This window comes from Callithrix jacchus, chromosome 9 (genome assembly GCF_049354715.1).
Source record: "Callithrix jacchus isolate 240 chromosome 9, calJac240_pri, whole genome shotgun sequence".
Lineage (NCBI taxonomy): Eukaryota > Metazoa > Chordata > Mammalia > Primates > Cebidae > Callithrix > Callithrix jacchus.
Window position 1 is genome coordinate 52,908,472 of NC_133510.1, and position 19,183 is coordinate 52,927,654.

The following is a 19,183-nucleotide window of genomic DNA, read 5'->3' on the forward strand; positions in this document are numbered from 1 at the left end:
ATATCATTCTACAAATGTTTCCATGTCATCAGTATGAGCACTTAAAGGTTGAGTATCTTTGATCTGCAAATTCAAAATCCAAAATGCTGCAAAATTCTTCCAATTTTAATATATATGCTGCCGAAGAGAGCACTGCAAAATTCTTAATTTTTTGAGCACTGACATAATGCTCAAAGGAAATGCTCACTGGAGCATTCCAGATTTTCAATCTCTCTTATGTACAGATTTTCTAAATGGTGTATCACATCTTCATCTAATTTTTCTACTGAAACTAGATTCAACATGTCTATTAAGTAAAGCCTTCATATTTCCTACCCAAATGCATCAATTTCCTTCAATAAAACCCCCTATGCTCGCGGTGGTCATGTCTCACAACATTCTAAGTTAGCCATTTCTTTTCTCTTACTTAATATAGTTAATTAATTATCTTAGAAATGCTGCCATGTTCCACTGTATTTCTAGTGCCACTAGCTCAATACAGGCTCCATCTATCAGCACCGTGATGATTCCAATAGCTTTGCAGCCAGGTTCCCCTACACACAATCCCAGGATGGGATTGTCTAATAAAATACAGGAAAGCCAGTTAAATTTCAACTTCAAACACACAATAAATGATGTTTCAGTATATGCAAGTCAATGAATCATTTGATACATACTTATACTAAAAAAATTATCCATATTTTTATCTGCCAAATCTGGCAACCCTAGTCCAAGGATGATAAATGAAACTCCAGTGCTCCTTCTGTGCTCTTGCACTCTCTCCTAAGCCTAAATATGGCTTCAGAAATGTTCTCTCAGCATCTCAAGTCGATATGAAGAAACTAACAATTAATCAGTTAACACATAGGATTAAACTTGGCGATGACCCCTTTTGGTGTCCCCTTCTAATTCAGTCCTTCAGACTAATCAGACATGAAAACATAGTATAAAAAAAAAATCATAAACTGATCAGAAGACTCTTCCACCGATAAGCTACACCGAACATCTCTAGGTCTCCATTCATTCATGTGATAAATAAAGATAATAGGCAAGATATGTTAAATGGCTCATGGCTCTGTGATTCTATATGATCTTCCTTAAAACTTCTTTATTTCAATCTCTTGCTTAGGAACCTAAATGGCCTCCTAGTAGATCAAGTTCGAGTTTCACTGTTAGGTGTGCAATATCTGTAATAATGGCACCATGGAAAGAACAACAGGCTGGAAGGCCAGAAATCTCCGTTTCAAGTCCTAGTTCTACACCTAACCAAGATCTTGGGCAAGATGTTTAACATCCTCAAACTTCAACTAGCTCTTCTGTAAATGTGGAGATAATATCACTTTATCAAGGATATAATGAGATAAGTCAAAATACTTCACTAACTTTAAAGCTGGAATTCATTGTCTAACCCAAGTTTAATTTCCACCATTCTGTCAGATACAGGCTTCACTCCAATCAATGAAATCACCTCAAAACCCTCTACACACACTATGATCATATTCCTCAATGCCTTTGCAAGGTCTTTCCCCTAAGTCCAATGTCCTTCTCCTCACCTGAGCCTCCATGTTCCCTGGAGTCCAATTCAATGATTACCTTCTTCCGAAATCTTCCAACTACAAAGTTTCTTTAGCTATAAAATGGAAGTTCAGGGCTAAGGCTAGAGGAACCTCTCCAACTCTTTACAAGCTTAAACTCCATGATTCTTAATTATAGCCAATACTATTTTCTTCAAGAATGTTAATTTATTTTTACTATGTGACTAGTGTTTGTCAGGCACTGTTCTAAGTGGAAGAAATAAAGAATTATACCAGATGAGCAAAGTCCTCACTTTAATCCTACAGAATATAAGCCTTTCACTTCCATTTCCAATGCTATTCAAAATACGGTCTGTGGACTGCGACATGTTTGTAACCAGTCCCCATGAGAAACAGATACTGTATAAGCATCTAAACTAACTATATCATTACGCCTACACTTTAGGGCAACTGGTTTTTTTCTGGTTTTTAGAGAGGGTCTTACTGTGTCACCCAGGCTAGAATACAGTAGTGTAAACATGGCTCACTGCAGCCTCAACTTCACAGCCTCAAGCGATCCTCTCATCTCAGCCTCCCCAGTAGCTGGAACTACAGGTGCATGCCACCATGCCCAGCTAATTTTTTAATTTTTTGTAGACATGGGAGTCTCGCTATGTTGCCTGGGCAGGTCTCAAACTCCTGAGCTCAAGTGATCCTCCCACCTTGGCCTCCCAGAGTGCTGGGATTATAGGGAGGAACCACCGTGCTGGGCCTGATAGTTTTTTTCATAAGACTTTCTCAATGAAGGAAGCAGTGCACTGATTGACTTCTACTATTAGCTCCTTTCTCATGCAAACTGGTCACAATTTACAGACTGGCTGCTTTAAAAAGCATTGATCTAAATGACTAGTTACTGCAAGGCAAGGACCTGGAAGACATTCAAAATATTCCTACTGATTAAGAAATAAGTTTGTCTTCAAGGCAAATGTTTTATCTCCAGATAAAATGTCAAAGGTTTTACCTGACACAGTGTGTAGGCATGAAGACCAGTTTTTTGTCTTAGTAAGCCAGCTGCTTTCCCTGTAGGTGCTGTGAGCAAAACTTGTATATCCTTGCTCGCCTCTAGTTGACTTTGCTCAGTAAAGGTAATCCATTCTTCTGAAGAACTCTGGTCTTGTTCAAAATCTTCACAAGCCTTTTTTACTTCTCTTTCTTCCAACTGCTCTATATGCTTAAAAAGATGGCTAACGATTGTGGTCTTCCCACATCCACCTTTCCCACTTATGACTGTCACAGGATTGGAGCAAATCATTTCCAGAGCAGCCACCTGATCCTGATCCAGCTGAACTTCACTTATTTCTGCATTAATTTCACTTTCACCATTCGTCAAAATACGGTCATCACCGTCCTGTGTATCCACAGGATTTTCTAATCTTGCTTCATCAGGTTTGCTCTCATTCAGTTCATCATCCCTTCCTGAATTCTCAGGTACTGTGGTGTGAATAGAGGCAAGCACCTTTTTGACATCAACACATAAATGCCACGGAGGGCTCTTCATCAGGTCACAAATTGAAAAGGCGATGGCTCTTTCAGCCTGGTAAAGGTCGTAAAGGAAGACACAGGCCTTCTCATATGTTACCACACCAATATCCTTCAAAAACTTCAGAGACTCCGAAGCATCAGGAAATGACATGTGACGTGACAATGCCAAAGTTAAGTCATTTACTTCAACGTATGTGTGCCCATGTTCTCTACACATCTCCTTCAGTTTTGAATATATTATTAATGCATTCTTCTCCAAGTCAGCCATCAACTGGAGAAGAGGCTGGCACTGACAAAACGCTATCCAACTTGCCTCACATCGCAACAGGTTCCATTCTCTGTAGGTTATCTTTAAGAACAAAAGTTCAGGTTGGTTTATAAACATCATAATAGCTTATGAATATGTTCTTTATTAATAATTTTTTAAAACCCAGAAGACATGAACTTCAACAAAATTTGGAGAAAAATACTGTAGAACATCACTAATTTTTTTAAATTGGCTATACTGTAGAGATCTATATAATTTTTTAATTAAAATTATGTCAAACTAATACGAATACAGTTTTAAAAGTGAAATATCATAAGGCTTATCACAAAAAAATATGAATCCTTTCCTTATCCTTTCTCATGGCTTCTAAATGCAACATCTCCAACACTTTAGTTATTTCTTCCAGAATTTACCTCCATAGTTCTAAGTACTATAGATATTTTTCCTTGATTTTTAAATGATTTCAGATATTCATTATTAACTCCTTACTATGGCTAGTCTGTCTCTATGGAAGTTCATTCTATTTTATACCGTTACCTCCACAGGTGCTTCTTTGGTTCCTATATTTGAAAAATGTTGCAGTACACATTGTGTTAAATTTTGGTTAAATAGGTATTTATTATGCTTATGCAAATAGGATTCATGGCTGAGTGACAAATGTACTCTGTTACATTAAGTTTTTTGTTGAACTCTGTGTGTATCATGAAGTTAACATCTGCCTCATTTTCTTGGCTTGTTTAGTTTTCTATGTATACTTATCAACAATTCTGCCTAAACTCTACAGAAGAGATACAGAACTCCCTTCACCACAATCCACTGAGCACATCATCTATTGGCTCCATTTTTTCTTAATGGATTCATCACTCCTGAGCTCTTCATACCTTTTATGGACTGAACTGTGTCCCCACAAAATTCATATTTTGATGTCCTAACCCACAGTATCCTCAGAATGTGACTATATTTGGAGACAGGGTTTCAAGTAAGTAATTAAGGTTAAATGAGACTATATACCTCATTAATGAGGTCCTCTGGATGCGCCCTCCTCTAATATGACTTGTATTCTTACAAGAAAAAGAGATTAGGACACAGACTGGTAAAGAAGGAAGACCACATGAAGACATAGAGAAAAAATGACCATCTACAAGCCAAGGAGAGAAGCCTCAGAAGAAATCAATCCTGTCCACACCTTGATCTCAGACTTGTAGCCTCCAGAACTGTAAGACAATAAATTTCTGTTGTGTAAGCTATCCAGTCAGCAGTACTTGCTCTGGAAGCCCCAGCAAACTAATACAATACTTGGATAGTGGTTTACATGCTGAATGGTGGGATATCAAACCTCCTTTTCCCATGAGTTCCAGAATGCTGCAACCAGGCTTAAACTCTCCATGTAGATTCTTCTCTGAGAAGAGTGACTAAACAGGAGAAAATACTTTCAGATCCTGACAACACAGCAGGGAGGGAGGAGACTGTTCCCTAATGAAAAACCTGAGTCACCACCAGATAATCTCTGCCTTATCCTCCCCTGGTATCCACAAGCCTAGAAACTCTCAGGTGAATGGCATCAGGCAAGAGGAATCTCTTTCCTTTTGCTGGGGTGGGAAGCAGTAATCACTTCATGCCCACACCGGGGAGAGAATCTGGGACTTCAACAGCTTCTTAAACAGGAGTTCACTTAATCTAGGAGGCAGATAATACAGTAGATGACATGTAATGCTTAAAAATATTTGCTTTTTAAGAGTAGGTGGAAAGCCAGGTGCAGTGGCTCATGCCTATAATCCCAGAATTCTGGGAGGTCAAGGTGGGCAGATCACTTGAGGACAGCAGTTCAAGACCAGCCTGGCCAACATGGTGAAACCCTGTCTCTACTAAAATACAAAAATTAGCTGAGTGTGGTGGCACATGCCTGTAATCCCAGCTATTAGAGCGCTGAGGCCGGAGAATCACTTGAACCTGGGAGGCAGAGACTGCAGGGAGAGAAGAAGGCTGACCCTATAATCTTGATAGACATAGCCTCAAACTCATTTGACCACAAAGAAAAACAAAAGTTTCTGTGCTTCACCAGGACTATGCTGAGCCTAGCAAGGGCGAGAGTAAGGGCCTGATCACATCTCTTTTCTACACTGCCTAGGTCTCAACAAATGTTTAATCAATTGTATTAGCCTAACACAATGTATACTGCTAATAATAAAATGTTATATAATTTATTCTTGAAATGTGAACAGGCTCTAAAGATCTCTAAAGATCTAAAAAAATTATCCTCCCTTCTCAGTAAGTGTATAAAGAATTTCTATGCTTATTGGACTTTACAGGGTGTTTATTGAACTTATTGGACTTTATAGAACTTATTGGACTTTATAGGGTTTTTTTTTTAAACAAAAAGGCAAACTATTATTATCTATTATTATCTCACATATCATTGCTCTTCCACTCTTTTCCACTGAATAAATATATATAATAATCTCATATTCCAGAATCTCATCTTTAAAAACATACTGAATTTATAGACATTTTATCTAAGGGAAAAAGTCCTCATCCCTGTATTGCTCAAATTCAGCATCTGCAAACATTGAGGTTCCAAGAGTTTTCTCAGAGTTTCTCAACTGTATTTTTCTTCGGAAAACCACCTTATAACCAAGAACTACCAAGATTAAGTACCACATTTGGTGTCCAATACCACTGGAGCCTCAGGGTGTCACTTTACTACTCATAGTCTCTAATAATAAGAACAGAAGTGGATTCATTTGTAAATGATATCCTGATGCACCAGATGAATAATCAAAGTTGTCAATAGTTCAAACCGGACGTGGGAAGTTGAGTTGCACAGCAGAATGGACTTGCCAAACTAGTAAGAGCTTTTGACTTCGATGAGATCTATATTCAAGTTGCAAATGACAATCTAGTTACAGGATATTTGTCACATTCAATTACATTTGTTTTGTTTTTCATTTACAAATTTATGCAACTTTATAAGTTGCATGACAACTTTTAAAATGTTCTTAAACTATAGCTTCTTATGCTACAGCCATAAGCAGTTTATGTACAGTTGCAACATTTGAATAAAAATAAATCAATATTGGGGTCCACACAAATTTTTTTTTTCCTTTGAAAGAGAAAGAAAAAACTGTCAAATTTGAAACCTGCCTTACACATAATTACTACATGCTGAGCAAATGTTTTACTTACTTTACTAAATCCAAGTTTCCATGGATGCGTACCTAAAATCTCTTCTATCTCTTTCAACACCTGTTTAGAACCTGAACTTATGAGCCATTTAAAGTGTCGAGGCAGAAGAACTGGTAGGAATTCCATTATTTTCGGAAACTGCAAAGCTGTCATTACATTTTTAAATGGAACTACAAGATACCAGAAAAGAACAAAAAAATACACAAATGAACCCAAAGAATGACTAATTTGAAGTACTTTCTCATTTTGCACAACCAATTCAAGAAATCTAAGTCAAAGACAGATTAGTACATTTGCTTTAACCAGAAAGAAAATTTGATCATATTATGACAACTGCTTTTGTACTGAGATGGTTTCATTGTGTTTAACACCAAACTTTATGTTCATTAAATGCTTCTATAATGACTTCTTAGCCTTTTGTTTCCTACTGTCTGCACTATAATCAGAACAAAAATTCTTAATTATATAAATTTAAAGCTAAGGATATAAAATAAACAATTTACATAGTAACCTTTATAATCATTTTCTATAGTCATAATCTTTTGTCATTGAAGTCATTCACTGAGGTACCATCAAATTTATTTGGTACAATTAGGAAATGAAATATTCCATATATATGAATGCCCGGATAACAAACCATATTAAAAATAATTTGGGTTGAGGGGACTCAAGATGGCGCTGTGAGAACAACCCAGGATTGGAGCCCGCGTTGAATTCGCAAACGGTGAGTCAGTGCTGCATTTCCAGACTGATCTTTGTTGCCCACAGAACGGGGAAACTCCCAAGTATAAAAAGACACGGGACGCCAGGCAGTAGGTCTGCCTGGCGAAGCCGGCAGCCGGGGCGGCGGTGGCCGGCCCTACCCAGCAATCCCCACAGGGCGTGCTTGTCCGGGTGCCTTGTTGAACCGGCAACCTGAGACTTGAGAGGGCTGGACTTGAGACTGAACGAGACTTGCACAGTAGCCCAGCCCAGGGGATTGCAGGGATTGGGATACCCAGTGGGACGAACAAAACCGCGATTTCAAACTATCCCGGGCAGACGGTCCGAGACGCTCTGTGGGGGAGGGGCGTCCACCACTACGGAGGCAACCTGCCCCAACTGATATACACGCCCACTGCTGAGGCAGCCAGCCGTTGCCGAGGCAACCCGCCCCAACTGAGATACACGCCCACTGCTGACGCAGCCTGCCGTTGCTGAGGCAACACGCTACAACGAAGAGACTCCGCCGCAGGGCGTGGCGGAGACCACAGCAGAGCCGGCAGGAACAGCGCGAATCACACAACAGCAGGGCGGAGCCTCGGCAGCCAAACAGTGGCTAGTCTGCCTTTGAGCTGGGCAGGACACCTGATCGGACATCCAAAAATAAAGCCCAAACCCCTCAACACAGAGCATTTGAGAAAAAAAAAAAAAAGGGTTGTTTAATGAGCTGTGTTGCAGCAGAATCAAACATAGCAGCCTAACAGCCCTGAATGAACAACAGAGTGCACAGCTCAGCAATTAAACCCCTATAAAGTACAAACTGTCTCCTCAAGCAGCTCCCTGACCCCTCTATATCCAAAAGACTGTCATTAGGCAGGCATCATCCTGGGACAAAGAGAGCAGAAAAAGAAACTGATAGCATCCCTCGCTGTGCCACGGCTACTAGAGGTGCACCCCAGACAAGCAGGGTCTGGAGCGGACCCCAACAGTCGTACAGCGAAGGGGCTAGACTGGTAGAAGGAAAACCAAGCAACAGAAATACTTCATCATCAACATTCTGGGTGTCCACTCAGAGACCCAAACGAAAAGTCAGCAACTACGCAGACGACCAGCGGACAAATCCACAAAGATGGGAAGAAACCAGCGCAAAAAGGAAGAAAACACCCGAAACCAGAACACATCGCCTCCTAGAAAGGACCAAAACTCCTCACCAGCAAGGGAACAAAGCTGGACGGAGAATGACTGTGACGAAATGACGGAATTAGACTTCAGAAGATGGATAATGAGAAACTTTTGTGAGCTAAAAGATCATGTATTAAATCAATGCAAAGAAACTAAGAACCTTGAAAAAAGATTTGAAAAAAGATTCGAGGAAATGATAACAAGAATGGATACCTTAGAGAGGAATATGAATGAATTAAAGGAGCTGAAAAACACAATACGAGAACTTCGCGAAGCAAACGCAAGTTTCAATAGCCGAATTGACCAAGCAGAAGAAAGAATATCTGAAGTCGAAGACCAACTCAATGAAATAAAACGAGAAACCAAGATCCGAGAAAAAAGCGCAAAAAGGAATGAACAAAGTCTCCAAGAAATGTGGGACTATGTGAAAAGACCTAACCTACGTTTGATAGGTGTACCAGAAGGGGACGAAGAGAATGAATCCCAGCTGGAAAATACTCTTCAGGACATCATCCAGGAAAATTTCCCCCACCTAGCAAGACAAGCCAACACTCAATTGCAGGAAATACAGAGAACACCACAAAGATATTCCGCAAGAAGAGCAACCCCAAGGCACATAATCGTCAGATTCAACAGGGTTGAAATAAAGGAGAGAATACTAAGGGCAGCCAGAGAGAAAGGTCGGGTCACCCACAAAGGGAAGCCCATCAGACTCACAGCAGATCTCTCGGCAGAAACACTACAAGCCAGAAGAGAGTGGGGACCAATATTCAACATTCTTAAAGAAAAGAACTTTCAACCCAGAATTTCATATCCAGCCAAACTGAGCTTCAGAAGTGAAGGAAGAATAAAATCCTTTGCGAACAAGCAAGTACTCAGAGATTTTGTCACCACCAGGCCTGCTTTACAAGAGCTCCTAAAAGAGGCACTACACATAGAAAGGATCAATCAGTACCAGCCATTCCAAAATCACACTGAATGCTAAAGAGCTTCAACATAATGAAGAATCTACCACAACTAACAGGCAAAACAGCCACTTAGAATCAAAATGGCAGTATCAAATTCACACATAACAATATTAACCCTAAATGTAAATGGACTAAATGCACCAATCAAAAGACACAGACTGGCAAATTGGATAAAAATCCAAAACCCATCAGTGTGCTGTATCCAGGAAACCCATCTCACATGCAAGGATACACAAAGGCTCAAAATAAAGGGATGGAGGAAGATTTACCAAGCTAATGGAAAGCAAAAAAAAGCAGGAGTTGCAATTCTCATCTCTGATAAAATAGACTTTAAAGCAACAAAGATCAAAAGAGACAAAGAAGGCCATTACATAATGGTAAAAGGATCGATACAACAAGAAGAGCTAACGATCCTAAACATATATGGACCCAACACAGGAGCACCCAGATACATAAGGCAAGTTCTTGATGACTTACAGAAGGACTTAGACTCCCACACAATAATAGTGGGAGACTTTAACACTCCACTGTCAATACTAGACAGATCAACCAGACAGAAAATCAACAAGGATACCCAGGGCTTGAACTCAGACCTGGAGCAAGCAAACCTGGTGGACATTTACAGAACTCTCCACCCCAAATCCACAGAATACACATTCTTCTCAGCACCACATCACACCTACTCTAAAATTGACCACATAATTGGAAGTAAAGCACTACTCAACAAATGCAAAACAACTGAAATCATAACAAACAGCCTCTCCGACCATAGTGCAATCAAGTTAGAACTCAGAATTCAGAAACCGACCCAGAACCGCACAGCTTCATGGAAACTGAACAACTGGCTCTTGAATGTTGACTGGGTAAACAACGAAATGAAGGCAGAAATAAAGAAGTTCTTCGAAACCAATGAGAACGAAGACACAACATGCCAGAACCTCTGGGACACATTTAAAGCAGTCTCTAGAGGAAAGTATATAGCAATAAGTGCCCATATGAGGAGAATGGAGAGATCCAAAATTGACACCCTATCGTCAAAATTGAAAGAGCTAGAGGAGCAAGATCAAAAAAACTCAAAACCCAGCAGAAGACAAGAAACTACTAAGATCAGAGCTGAGCTGAAGGAGATTGAGACACGAAAAACCCTTCAAAAAATCAATAAATCCAAGAGCTGGTTTTTTGAAAAGATCAACAAAATAGACAGACCACTAGCCAGATTGATTAAAAAGAAAAGAGAGAACAACCAAATAGATGCAATAAAAAATGATAAAGGGGAAATCACCACAGATTCCACAGAAATTCAAACCATCATCAGAGAATATTACAAACAACTCTATGCACATAAACTAGTAAACCTGGAAGAAATGGATAAATTCCTGGACTCCTGTGTCCTCCCAAGCCTAAACCAGGAGGAAGCTGAAACTATGAATAGACCAATAACAAGGTCTGAAGTTGAGGCAGCAATTAAGAGCCTACCTCACAAAAAAAGCCCAGGTCCAGATGGGTTCACAGCCGAATTCTACCAGACACACAAGGAGGAGCTGGTACCATTCCTTCTAAAACTATTTCAAACAATCCAAAAAGAGGGAATCCTTCCCAAATCATTTTATGAGACCAACATCATCCTGATACCAAAACCCGGCAGAGACCCAACGAGAAAAGAAAACTTCAGGCCAATATCCATGATGAACATAGATGCAAAAATCTTCAATAAAATATTGGCAAGCCGATTGCAACAGCAAATCAAAAAACTTATTCATCATGATCAAGTAGGATTCATCCCAGGGATGCAAGGCTGGTTCAACATACGCAAGTCTATCAACGTAATTCACCACATAAACAGAACCAAAAACAAAAACCACATGATTATCTCAATTGACGCAGAGAAGGCATTTGACAAAATTCAACAGCCCTTTATGCTAAAAACCCTCAATAAACTCGGTATCGATGGAATGTATCTCAAAGTAATAAAAGCTATTTATGACAAACCAACAGCCAATATCATACTGAATGGGCAAAAACTGGAAGCATTCCCTTTGAAATCTGGTACTAGACAAGGATGCCCTCTCTCACCACTCCTATTCAATATAGTACTGGAAGTTCTAGCCAGAGCAATCAGGCAAGAAAAAGAAATAAAGGGTATTCAAATAGGAAAGGTGGAAGCCAAATTGTCTCTATTTGCAGACGACATGATAGTATACCTAGAAGACCCCATCGCCTCAGCCCAAAAACTCCTGAAACTGATAAACAACTTCAGCAAAGTCTCAGGATATAAAATCAATGTGCAAAAATCACAAGCATTCGTCTACACCAATAACAGACTTAAAGAAAGCCAAATCAAGAGCGAACTGCCATTCGCAATTGCTACAAAAAGAATAAAATACCTTGGAATACAACTCACAAGGAACGTAAGGGACCTCTTCAAGGAGAACTACAAATCACTGCTCAACGAAATCAGAGAGGACACAAACAGATGGAGAAACATTCCATGTTCATGGTTAGGAAAAATTAATATCGTGAAAATGGCTATACTGCCCAAAGTAATTTACAGAATCAACGCTATCCCCATCAAGCTACCATTGACTTTCTTCACAGAACTGGAAAAAACCACCATGAACTTCATATGGAACCAAAAGAGAGCCCGCATAGCCAAGTCAATTCTAAGCAAAAAGAACACAGCGGGGGGCATCACACTACCGGATTTCAAACTATACTACAAGGCTACAGTAATCAAAACAGCATGGTACTGGTACCAAAACAGAGATATAGACCAATGGAACAAAACAGAGGCACCGGAGGCAACACAACATACATACAACTATACAATCTTTGATAAACCTGACAAAAACAAGCAATGGGGCAAGGATTCCATTTTTAACAAATGGTGTTGGGAAAACTGGCTAGCCATGTGCAGAAAGCAGAAACTGGACCCCTTCCTGACACCTTACACTAAAATTAACTCCAGATGGATTAAAGACTTAAACATAAGACCTGGCACCATAAAAACCCTAGAAGAAAATCTAGGCAAAACTATCCAGGACATAGGAGTAGGCAAGGACTTCATGAAAAAAACACCAAAAGCATTGGCAACAAAAGCCAAAATAGACAAATGGGACCTAATGAAACTCCACAGCTTCTGCACGGCAAAAGAAACAGTCACTAGAGTGGATCGGCAACCAACAGAATGGGAAAAAATTTTCGCAGTCTACCCATCTGACAAAGGGCTGATATCCAGAATTTACAAACAACTCAAGCAGATTTACAGGAAAAAAACAAACAAGCCCATTCAAAAGTGGGCAAAGGATATGAACAGACACTTTACGAAAGAAGACATATATGAGGCCAACAATCATATGAAAAAATGCTCATCGTCACTGGTCATCAGAGAGATGCAAATCAAAACCACATTGAGATACCATCTCACGCCAGTTAGAATGGCGATCATTAAAAAATCTGGAGACAACAGATGCTGGAGAGGATGTGGAGAAAAAGGAACACTTTTACACTGTTGGTGAGAGTGTAAATTAGTTCAAGCATTGTGGAAGACAGTGTGGCGATTCCTCAAGGCCTTAGAAATAGAAATTCCATTTGACCCAGCAATCCCATTACTGGGTATATATCCAAAAGACTATAAATCGTTCTACTATAAGGACACATGTACACGAATGTTCATTGCAGCACTGTTTACAATAGCAAAGACCTGGAATCAACCCAAATGCCCATTGATAATAGACTGGATTGGAAAAATGTGGCACATATACACCATGGAATATTATGCAGCAATCAGAAATGATGAGTTCGTGTCGTTTGTAGGGACATGGATGAATCTGGAAAACATCATCCTCAGCAAACTGACACAAGAACAGAAAATGAAACACCGCATATTCTCACTCATAGGTGGGTGATGAAAAATGAGAACACATGGACACAGAAAGGGGAGTACTAAACACTGGGGTCTATTGGGGGGAAAAGGGGAGGGCCAGTGGGAGGGGGAGGTGGGGAGGGGTAGCCTGGGGAGAAATGCCAAATGTGGGTGAAGGGGAGAAGAAAAGCAAAGCACACTGCCATGTGTGTACCTACGCAACTGTCTTGCATGCTCTGCTCATGTACCCCAAAACCTATAATCCAATAAAAAATTAAAAAAGAAAAAAAAAAAAAAAAAATAATAATTTGAAACCATTTTGGACTGAAGTAGTTCCTAAATGTATTACTCATATCCTTGTTGTTCTCCTCTGCCTCCTTAAACAGAGTAATTTACAACTGAATTTTTTTTAAACTGAGGCAGGGTCTCACTCTTTCACTCAGGCTGGAGTATAGTACGTAGCTCACTGCAGTCTCCATTTTCTGGGTTCAAGTGATCCTCCTGCCTCAGCCTCCCAAGTAGCTGGGTCTACAGGTATGTGTCACAACTGACTAATGTATTTTTAAATTTTTAGTAGAGACAAGGTCTCACTATATTGCCTAGGCTGGTCTCAATCTCCTGAGCTCAAGTCATCCTCCTGTCCAAAGTGCTGGGATTACAGGCATGAGCAGCCATCATGACCAGCAACTGAATTTTTTTTTAATTAATGATTCAAGGTAATCTCTATGAGTACAAAAGTTAGAGAGATGAAATCATGATTTTAGAGGTGGAAAGGATTTTAAAGATCAGTTTATATAATCCCTTTATGTTACACACGAGAAATCTGAAATGCCAATGGCATACTCCAAAAGCAACATAAATACATTTTTCATCAAATGGATTTTTAAAAAGACTACTATGCTGGTGGTAATATTTTAAACACAGTAGTCATTAATCCGTCAATTACACTGAAATTTGACGATAAAAATCACACTTACCTGTGCTTTCCAGAGGAAGACTCATCTCATTGTCTGGGAACAACTCTTGCTGGCCATTCCGTGCAGGCTGCTTTCGATTTTTCCTTATAGTTTCCTTTTGGAAAGTTCTTAGTGTTTCCCTAAGATTTTCAAAGTTTAGGTTTCTGTAGTTTGAAACTTTATTTACCCATGTTAAAAACTGATTAATATAATCACTGGGGACACTACACTCTTTAAGAAAGAGGGCACAGATATGTTTTTGATTTGGTGGTGACATATCAGACTGCAAAAAGTAAGATGGAAATCCTTGAACTTGATATTGATAGCTCTTTGATCCCACCACAGGCTTTACTTGTACCCTCACTCTCCACCAAGCACCTGTTACAGGAAAACGTCCAAACACTTTACATTTCTCTTGTGTGTTTTCATCATGAATCAAAACTGAAAAAAAAAAGAAAGAAAGAAAAACTCATAGAAGTTAACTCTGGAAATTATTTTAAAACTGTTTCCTCCATGTTTTATCAAACTTGCCACTGTCTTTTATCTCCCTACAGCACTCTAGAAAGATGTCTGTTAGGATGCCTGTAACACTGCACTCCGCCTACCTCTTTTTCTGTTTCCCTCTACTACACAATAAATACTGGAACAGGACTTTGTATTCCAAAAGGCAACCACAGTACACAGCTGGTGTCCACTGTTCCTCTTCTAAAACCAGTCCCCTCTCTGCTACTCTGACTTCAGCCAATACCGGCCTTCCTGCAGTTTCTTTCAAATGCCATGGCCCTTCACCCAAGTTATTCCATCTGCCTTAACTGATATCCCCCTTACTGTTTAGTACATTTACTACAGGCCTCAGCTTAACTGTCACTTACTTAGAAAAGTCTTCAATGAATCTCATGTACGAAACCTCTCAAAGCACTTTTTAGCATTCCTTCTAAGCATTTAGTAACATTACAGTTACTTCTGTAATTATTTAAAGAATGTCTATTTAATACACTAGAGAGTAAGCTTCATTAAGACTGCAACCTGTTATTTTATTTCTCTGGGTTTTCCAAGCACCGAATATGCTAACCAGTGGATGAATGACTAAGCTCTCCACAAATACTTGAAAATTTTCTAAAGAAAAAAAATCCAAGCAGCTATGTTAAAGAGATGTATTTAAAGGGAAAAAAAAAAAAAAAACAAAAACAGAAAAAGTTCTGCCTAAATCTGTACTGTCTACCTACATGTATCTATTTAAATTAAAATGTAATAAAACTTAAAATTTGTCTCCTCAGTTACATCAGCTGTATTTAAGTTTTAAACAGCTACATATGGCTAGTGGCTATTGTATCAGACAATGCGGATATAAAACACTGCCATCATCATGGAAAGTTCTACTGAACAGCACTGGTCTGCACATTGAAATATTCTAAGTATCAATCACAAAGTACACATAACACATATAACATAGCACAGGAAACTACTTTTTCAACGTTAACCACAACCACAAGGTTATTTACACCAGTTAATAATTATCTGTGCAATCATCTGTGCACTGAGGTGTTCTTTTTGTTTTGTTTTGTTTCTTTTTCTTTCTTTTTTTTTCCTTTTCTTTTTTTGAGACGGAGTTTCGTTCTTGCTGCCCAGGCTGAAGTGCAATGGCGCCATCTCGGCTCACAGCAACCTCCGCCTCCTGGGTTCAAGCAATTCTGCCTCGGCCTCCCAAGTAGCTGGGATTACAGGGGTGCGACACCACGCCCGGCCTGTTTTGTTTTTCCAAGAAGCTGAAAAAGAACCACGTATTTGACTCCATGTAATACAGGATAATAGTTACAAGTTCTGATTCTATAGAACTTGAGGATAAGTGGTTAGAAAGAAAAATAAAAGTTCTGATTCTGGGTGGAAATAGAGGCTCAACATCCACCGTTTCCTCAAGTGTAAAACTACTTCGAAGAAAGGCGAATATTAAAATGAGATTTATTAATACAGGACAAGTGCAAGCTTAACACAAAGTGCGTGTCCAGTTAAAGTCACTGCTATTATTATAGTTATAATTTTACCCTAAAAAGGATGAAGCAGCTAGGGAATTGAGAAGCTAAGTTTGTTAGCAGCGACTGGTGTCTTGCTCAGGGCAAAGCCAGAATGGGAAACGCTTCGTTGGACCCTTCAGCCCGCCCTATCCCCGGGGCAGGGGGCTTCCTCACCGCGGATGCACCCGGGGAGGCTCCCAGCCTTTACGCCCCCACTGCAAAGCTCCTCGGCGTCCACGAACACCGAGTCTTCATCCTCCTCCACGTCGTCCCTTAGGTAGTCGTCGTCCTCCTCCTCCACCAGGTCCTTGGGTGGGAGCAGAGGTCCCTGCAGTTGGCGAAGGTACTGACTCGACCTGGCCATAGTGCCCCCGAACTCAACTAAAACACCTGGAGAAAACCCTGGCTAAGTGCACCGCCAAGATCTCCCAATCAGCTCCACGCCTATAAGGCCTTCAACTTCCGGGAACGCCAAGGCGGTCGCCTGCGGGCGCGGGGCGAGGCGGCAGCAAAGCTCCGCCTCACGTTTCCAGAAATTGGGGGAGGAGGGTGTGGAAGGGGCGGAGCCAGACGGGCTAGGCGCGGGAAAGGGAGAGCGCGGGGCGGAGAGATGGGCGGGGCTGTTGCTTCGCTGGGATTCCTGGTGCCTGGCGGTGAAGATCAGGGAGGTGCTGGGACGAGATCTGAGCTGGGGAGTGACAGGCGTGGCACCTGCAGAACCGCCAGTGCAAGGCATCTCCTGCGAAGAGAGAACACGGAGAAAGTCCATTTCTGCTGAGTCTCAAGGACCCGGAATAGCAAGCCCCACCCCAACCTCCCCAAAACGAAAGTATAGCAGATGTCCTTCTGGAGTCGGATCGAGGGCAGCGACCCAGGATTCTGTCTTTTTAATGTACGTTCCAGGCTGTCCATTTTGATGCTCAGCTAGATTTGGACACCACTGGATTACATGACATTCAAAGTTCTTTTCATCCTTTCCCAAACTTACTTAAGCTGGTCTCCCAAACTTACTTAAGCTGGCCTGCTACCTGCTGCTGACACTGGAGCAAAAGTATTTCTTTGCAACCCAGATGATAGACAGGAATAGGGGAAGGGAACTAGAAGAGAAAAGAACGTGATTTTAAAAACTATTCTGGAGCTATAATTCTATTACTTTATGGGATAGTACTTGAAAGTCTTGATACTCTTTAAGAAATACCATAAATAGATTACTAAATTACAGTATTGTTACTGTTTATTTTGTGATTATTCTCTTAATAATAATCCTGAAATAACTAACCATACACTATTTACTAAATCCAAAAGCATCTTACACTATATTTAAATATAGGTTAAAGACAGCCATACCAAATATTTAAGAAAAATGTATAGGAGAAAATACAAAAATTGATTTTTTTTTTCCCCTTTAAGTAACAATTGACAAATGCCCACTTTTGTTGCTCTTAAAAGAAATACTGCTGCTGCTGAAAAACACCAGCGTTTCCAAGGATTGGCTATATGAGGTTGAATTCCTTTGACATTCACATGACTACTGTTTCCACTGCAACATTGAATCTTCCCCTTACTACATTTACTACAAACCTCAGCTTAACTGTGTGACAAATGTCACACTTACTCTCCTCTTTGTTTCAAAACCCAGTAGATACTTTTCAGTCTGTTTTACCTGACCTCTCAGCAGGATTTGATATTATAACTATTTTCTTCTTGTAGCATTCTGTTGCCTGGGCTTTTGTGACTTGCCTTCTCAGATTTTTCTCCTTCTTCTCTATTTACAGTCTTGGACTCCTCTGCTTGCCTCCTAAGTACTGGTATTCTCCAAGGCTCCATCCTAAGCATCTTCTTGCTCTATAATCCTTTCCTCAATCATCCTTCCCCTACATGCTAATCTGATCTCCAAACCATTCAAGTAACTGCCTAAAACATTGCCAGTCACTGCTGGATGCCTCTGACTCAGCATATCTAAACTGCAACTTATCAGCTTCCCAAATCTGGGTCACTTATGTGTATATACATGGGATATTCTTGCTACCAACATGTTGACTTGGACATAAGACTCGACTCTACATCTCTAGATGTTTCTTCTTTTTTTTTTTGAAGACAAAGTTTCACTGTTACTCAAGCAGCTCTTGAACTCCTAAACTCAAGTGATCCTCCTGCCTCGGCCTACCAAAGTGCTAGGATTACAGGCATGAACCACCACACACAGCACAGGTGTTGAACTCCCACTACTTTTTTTTCAAGACAGGTCTCTAGTGGTGCCATCGCAGCTCACTGAAGTCTCAACTCCCAGCAGGCTCAAGTGATCCTCCCACATCAGCCTCTCAAGTAGCTGGGACCACAGGCCTGCACCACTGTATCTGGCTAATTTTTTGTGTGTTTTTTTGTAGCAACAGGTCTTCACCATATTGTCCAGGCTGGTCTAGAACTCCTGAACTCAAGTGACCTGCTGGCCTTGGCCTCCCAAAGTGCTTAGATTACAGGAATTAGCCACTGCACCCAGCCACTAGATGTTCAGCTTCTATTCATATAGTTCAATTGCGTTTTATTGGCTAGTGTAGGTAGAAGTTTAGGATGGTAAGAATCTTACTTCTTCACTTACTGTTTTCTCATTCTTTAAAAAAAGTTAACAATTCTGGCTTTCTGGATACCATTTTTACCATACATGGTAAGCACTGGTGCTCAAACCTGGCTGTGCATCAGAATCACTTGGGATGTGTTCTAAAATTGAGATCCCTGGATCTATCCTGAAGCTATAATTCCCAAAACACAAAACAACATAGACATAGGTTATCTACTGTCTGGTTTTAGTAATAGCCAATGACTTGAAATAGCAAAGATGTTCAACAGCAAGAGACTAATGAAATAAATTGTAGTACATCCATATAGGGGAGTATTCTTCAGCTAATTTATATATATATATATAAAAAGAAAGATTTCTACAAATTGGTAGGGAATAGTTTCCAAGACACTGTATTAAATAAGAAAAAGTAAGATGTAAAACAATGCATATCATTT

General features: G+C 40.2%; 1 protein-coding gene across 2 annotated transcripts in view; it reads right to left on the minus strand.

The window, feature by feature from the left end:
- Nucleotides 1-16,678, minus strand: part of HELB (DNA helicase B) — a 53,509-nt gene extending 36,831 nt beyond the window's left edge. Inside the window, exons 1-5 of one of the 2 annotated variants that reach the window (XM_078336111.1) lie at nt 16,343-16,678; nt 15,659-15,922; nt 14,178-14,597; nt 6,487-6,656; nt 2,515-3,384 (exon numbers count right to left, since the gene is read on the minus strand). In XM_078336111.1, coding sequence (XP_078192237.1) covers nt 2,515-3,384; nt 6,487-6,656; nt 14,178-14,597; nt 15,659-15,806 — 1,608 coding nt within the window. In that variant the 5' untranslated portion in view covers nt 15,807-15,922; nt 16,343-16,678. The remainder of the gene's footprint in view (nt 1-2,514; nt 3,385-6,486; nt 6,657-14,177; nt 14,598-15,658; nt 15,923-16,342) is intronic. The other variant, XM_035256179.3, reaches the window with a different exon arrangement.
- Between the last annotated feature and the right edge of the window lie 2,505 nt (nt 16,679-19,183).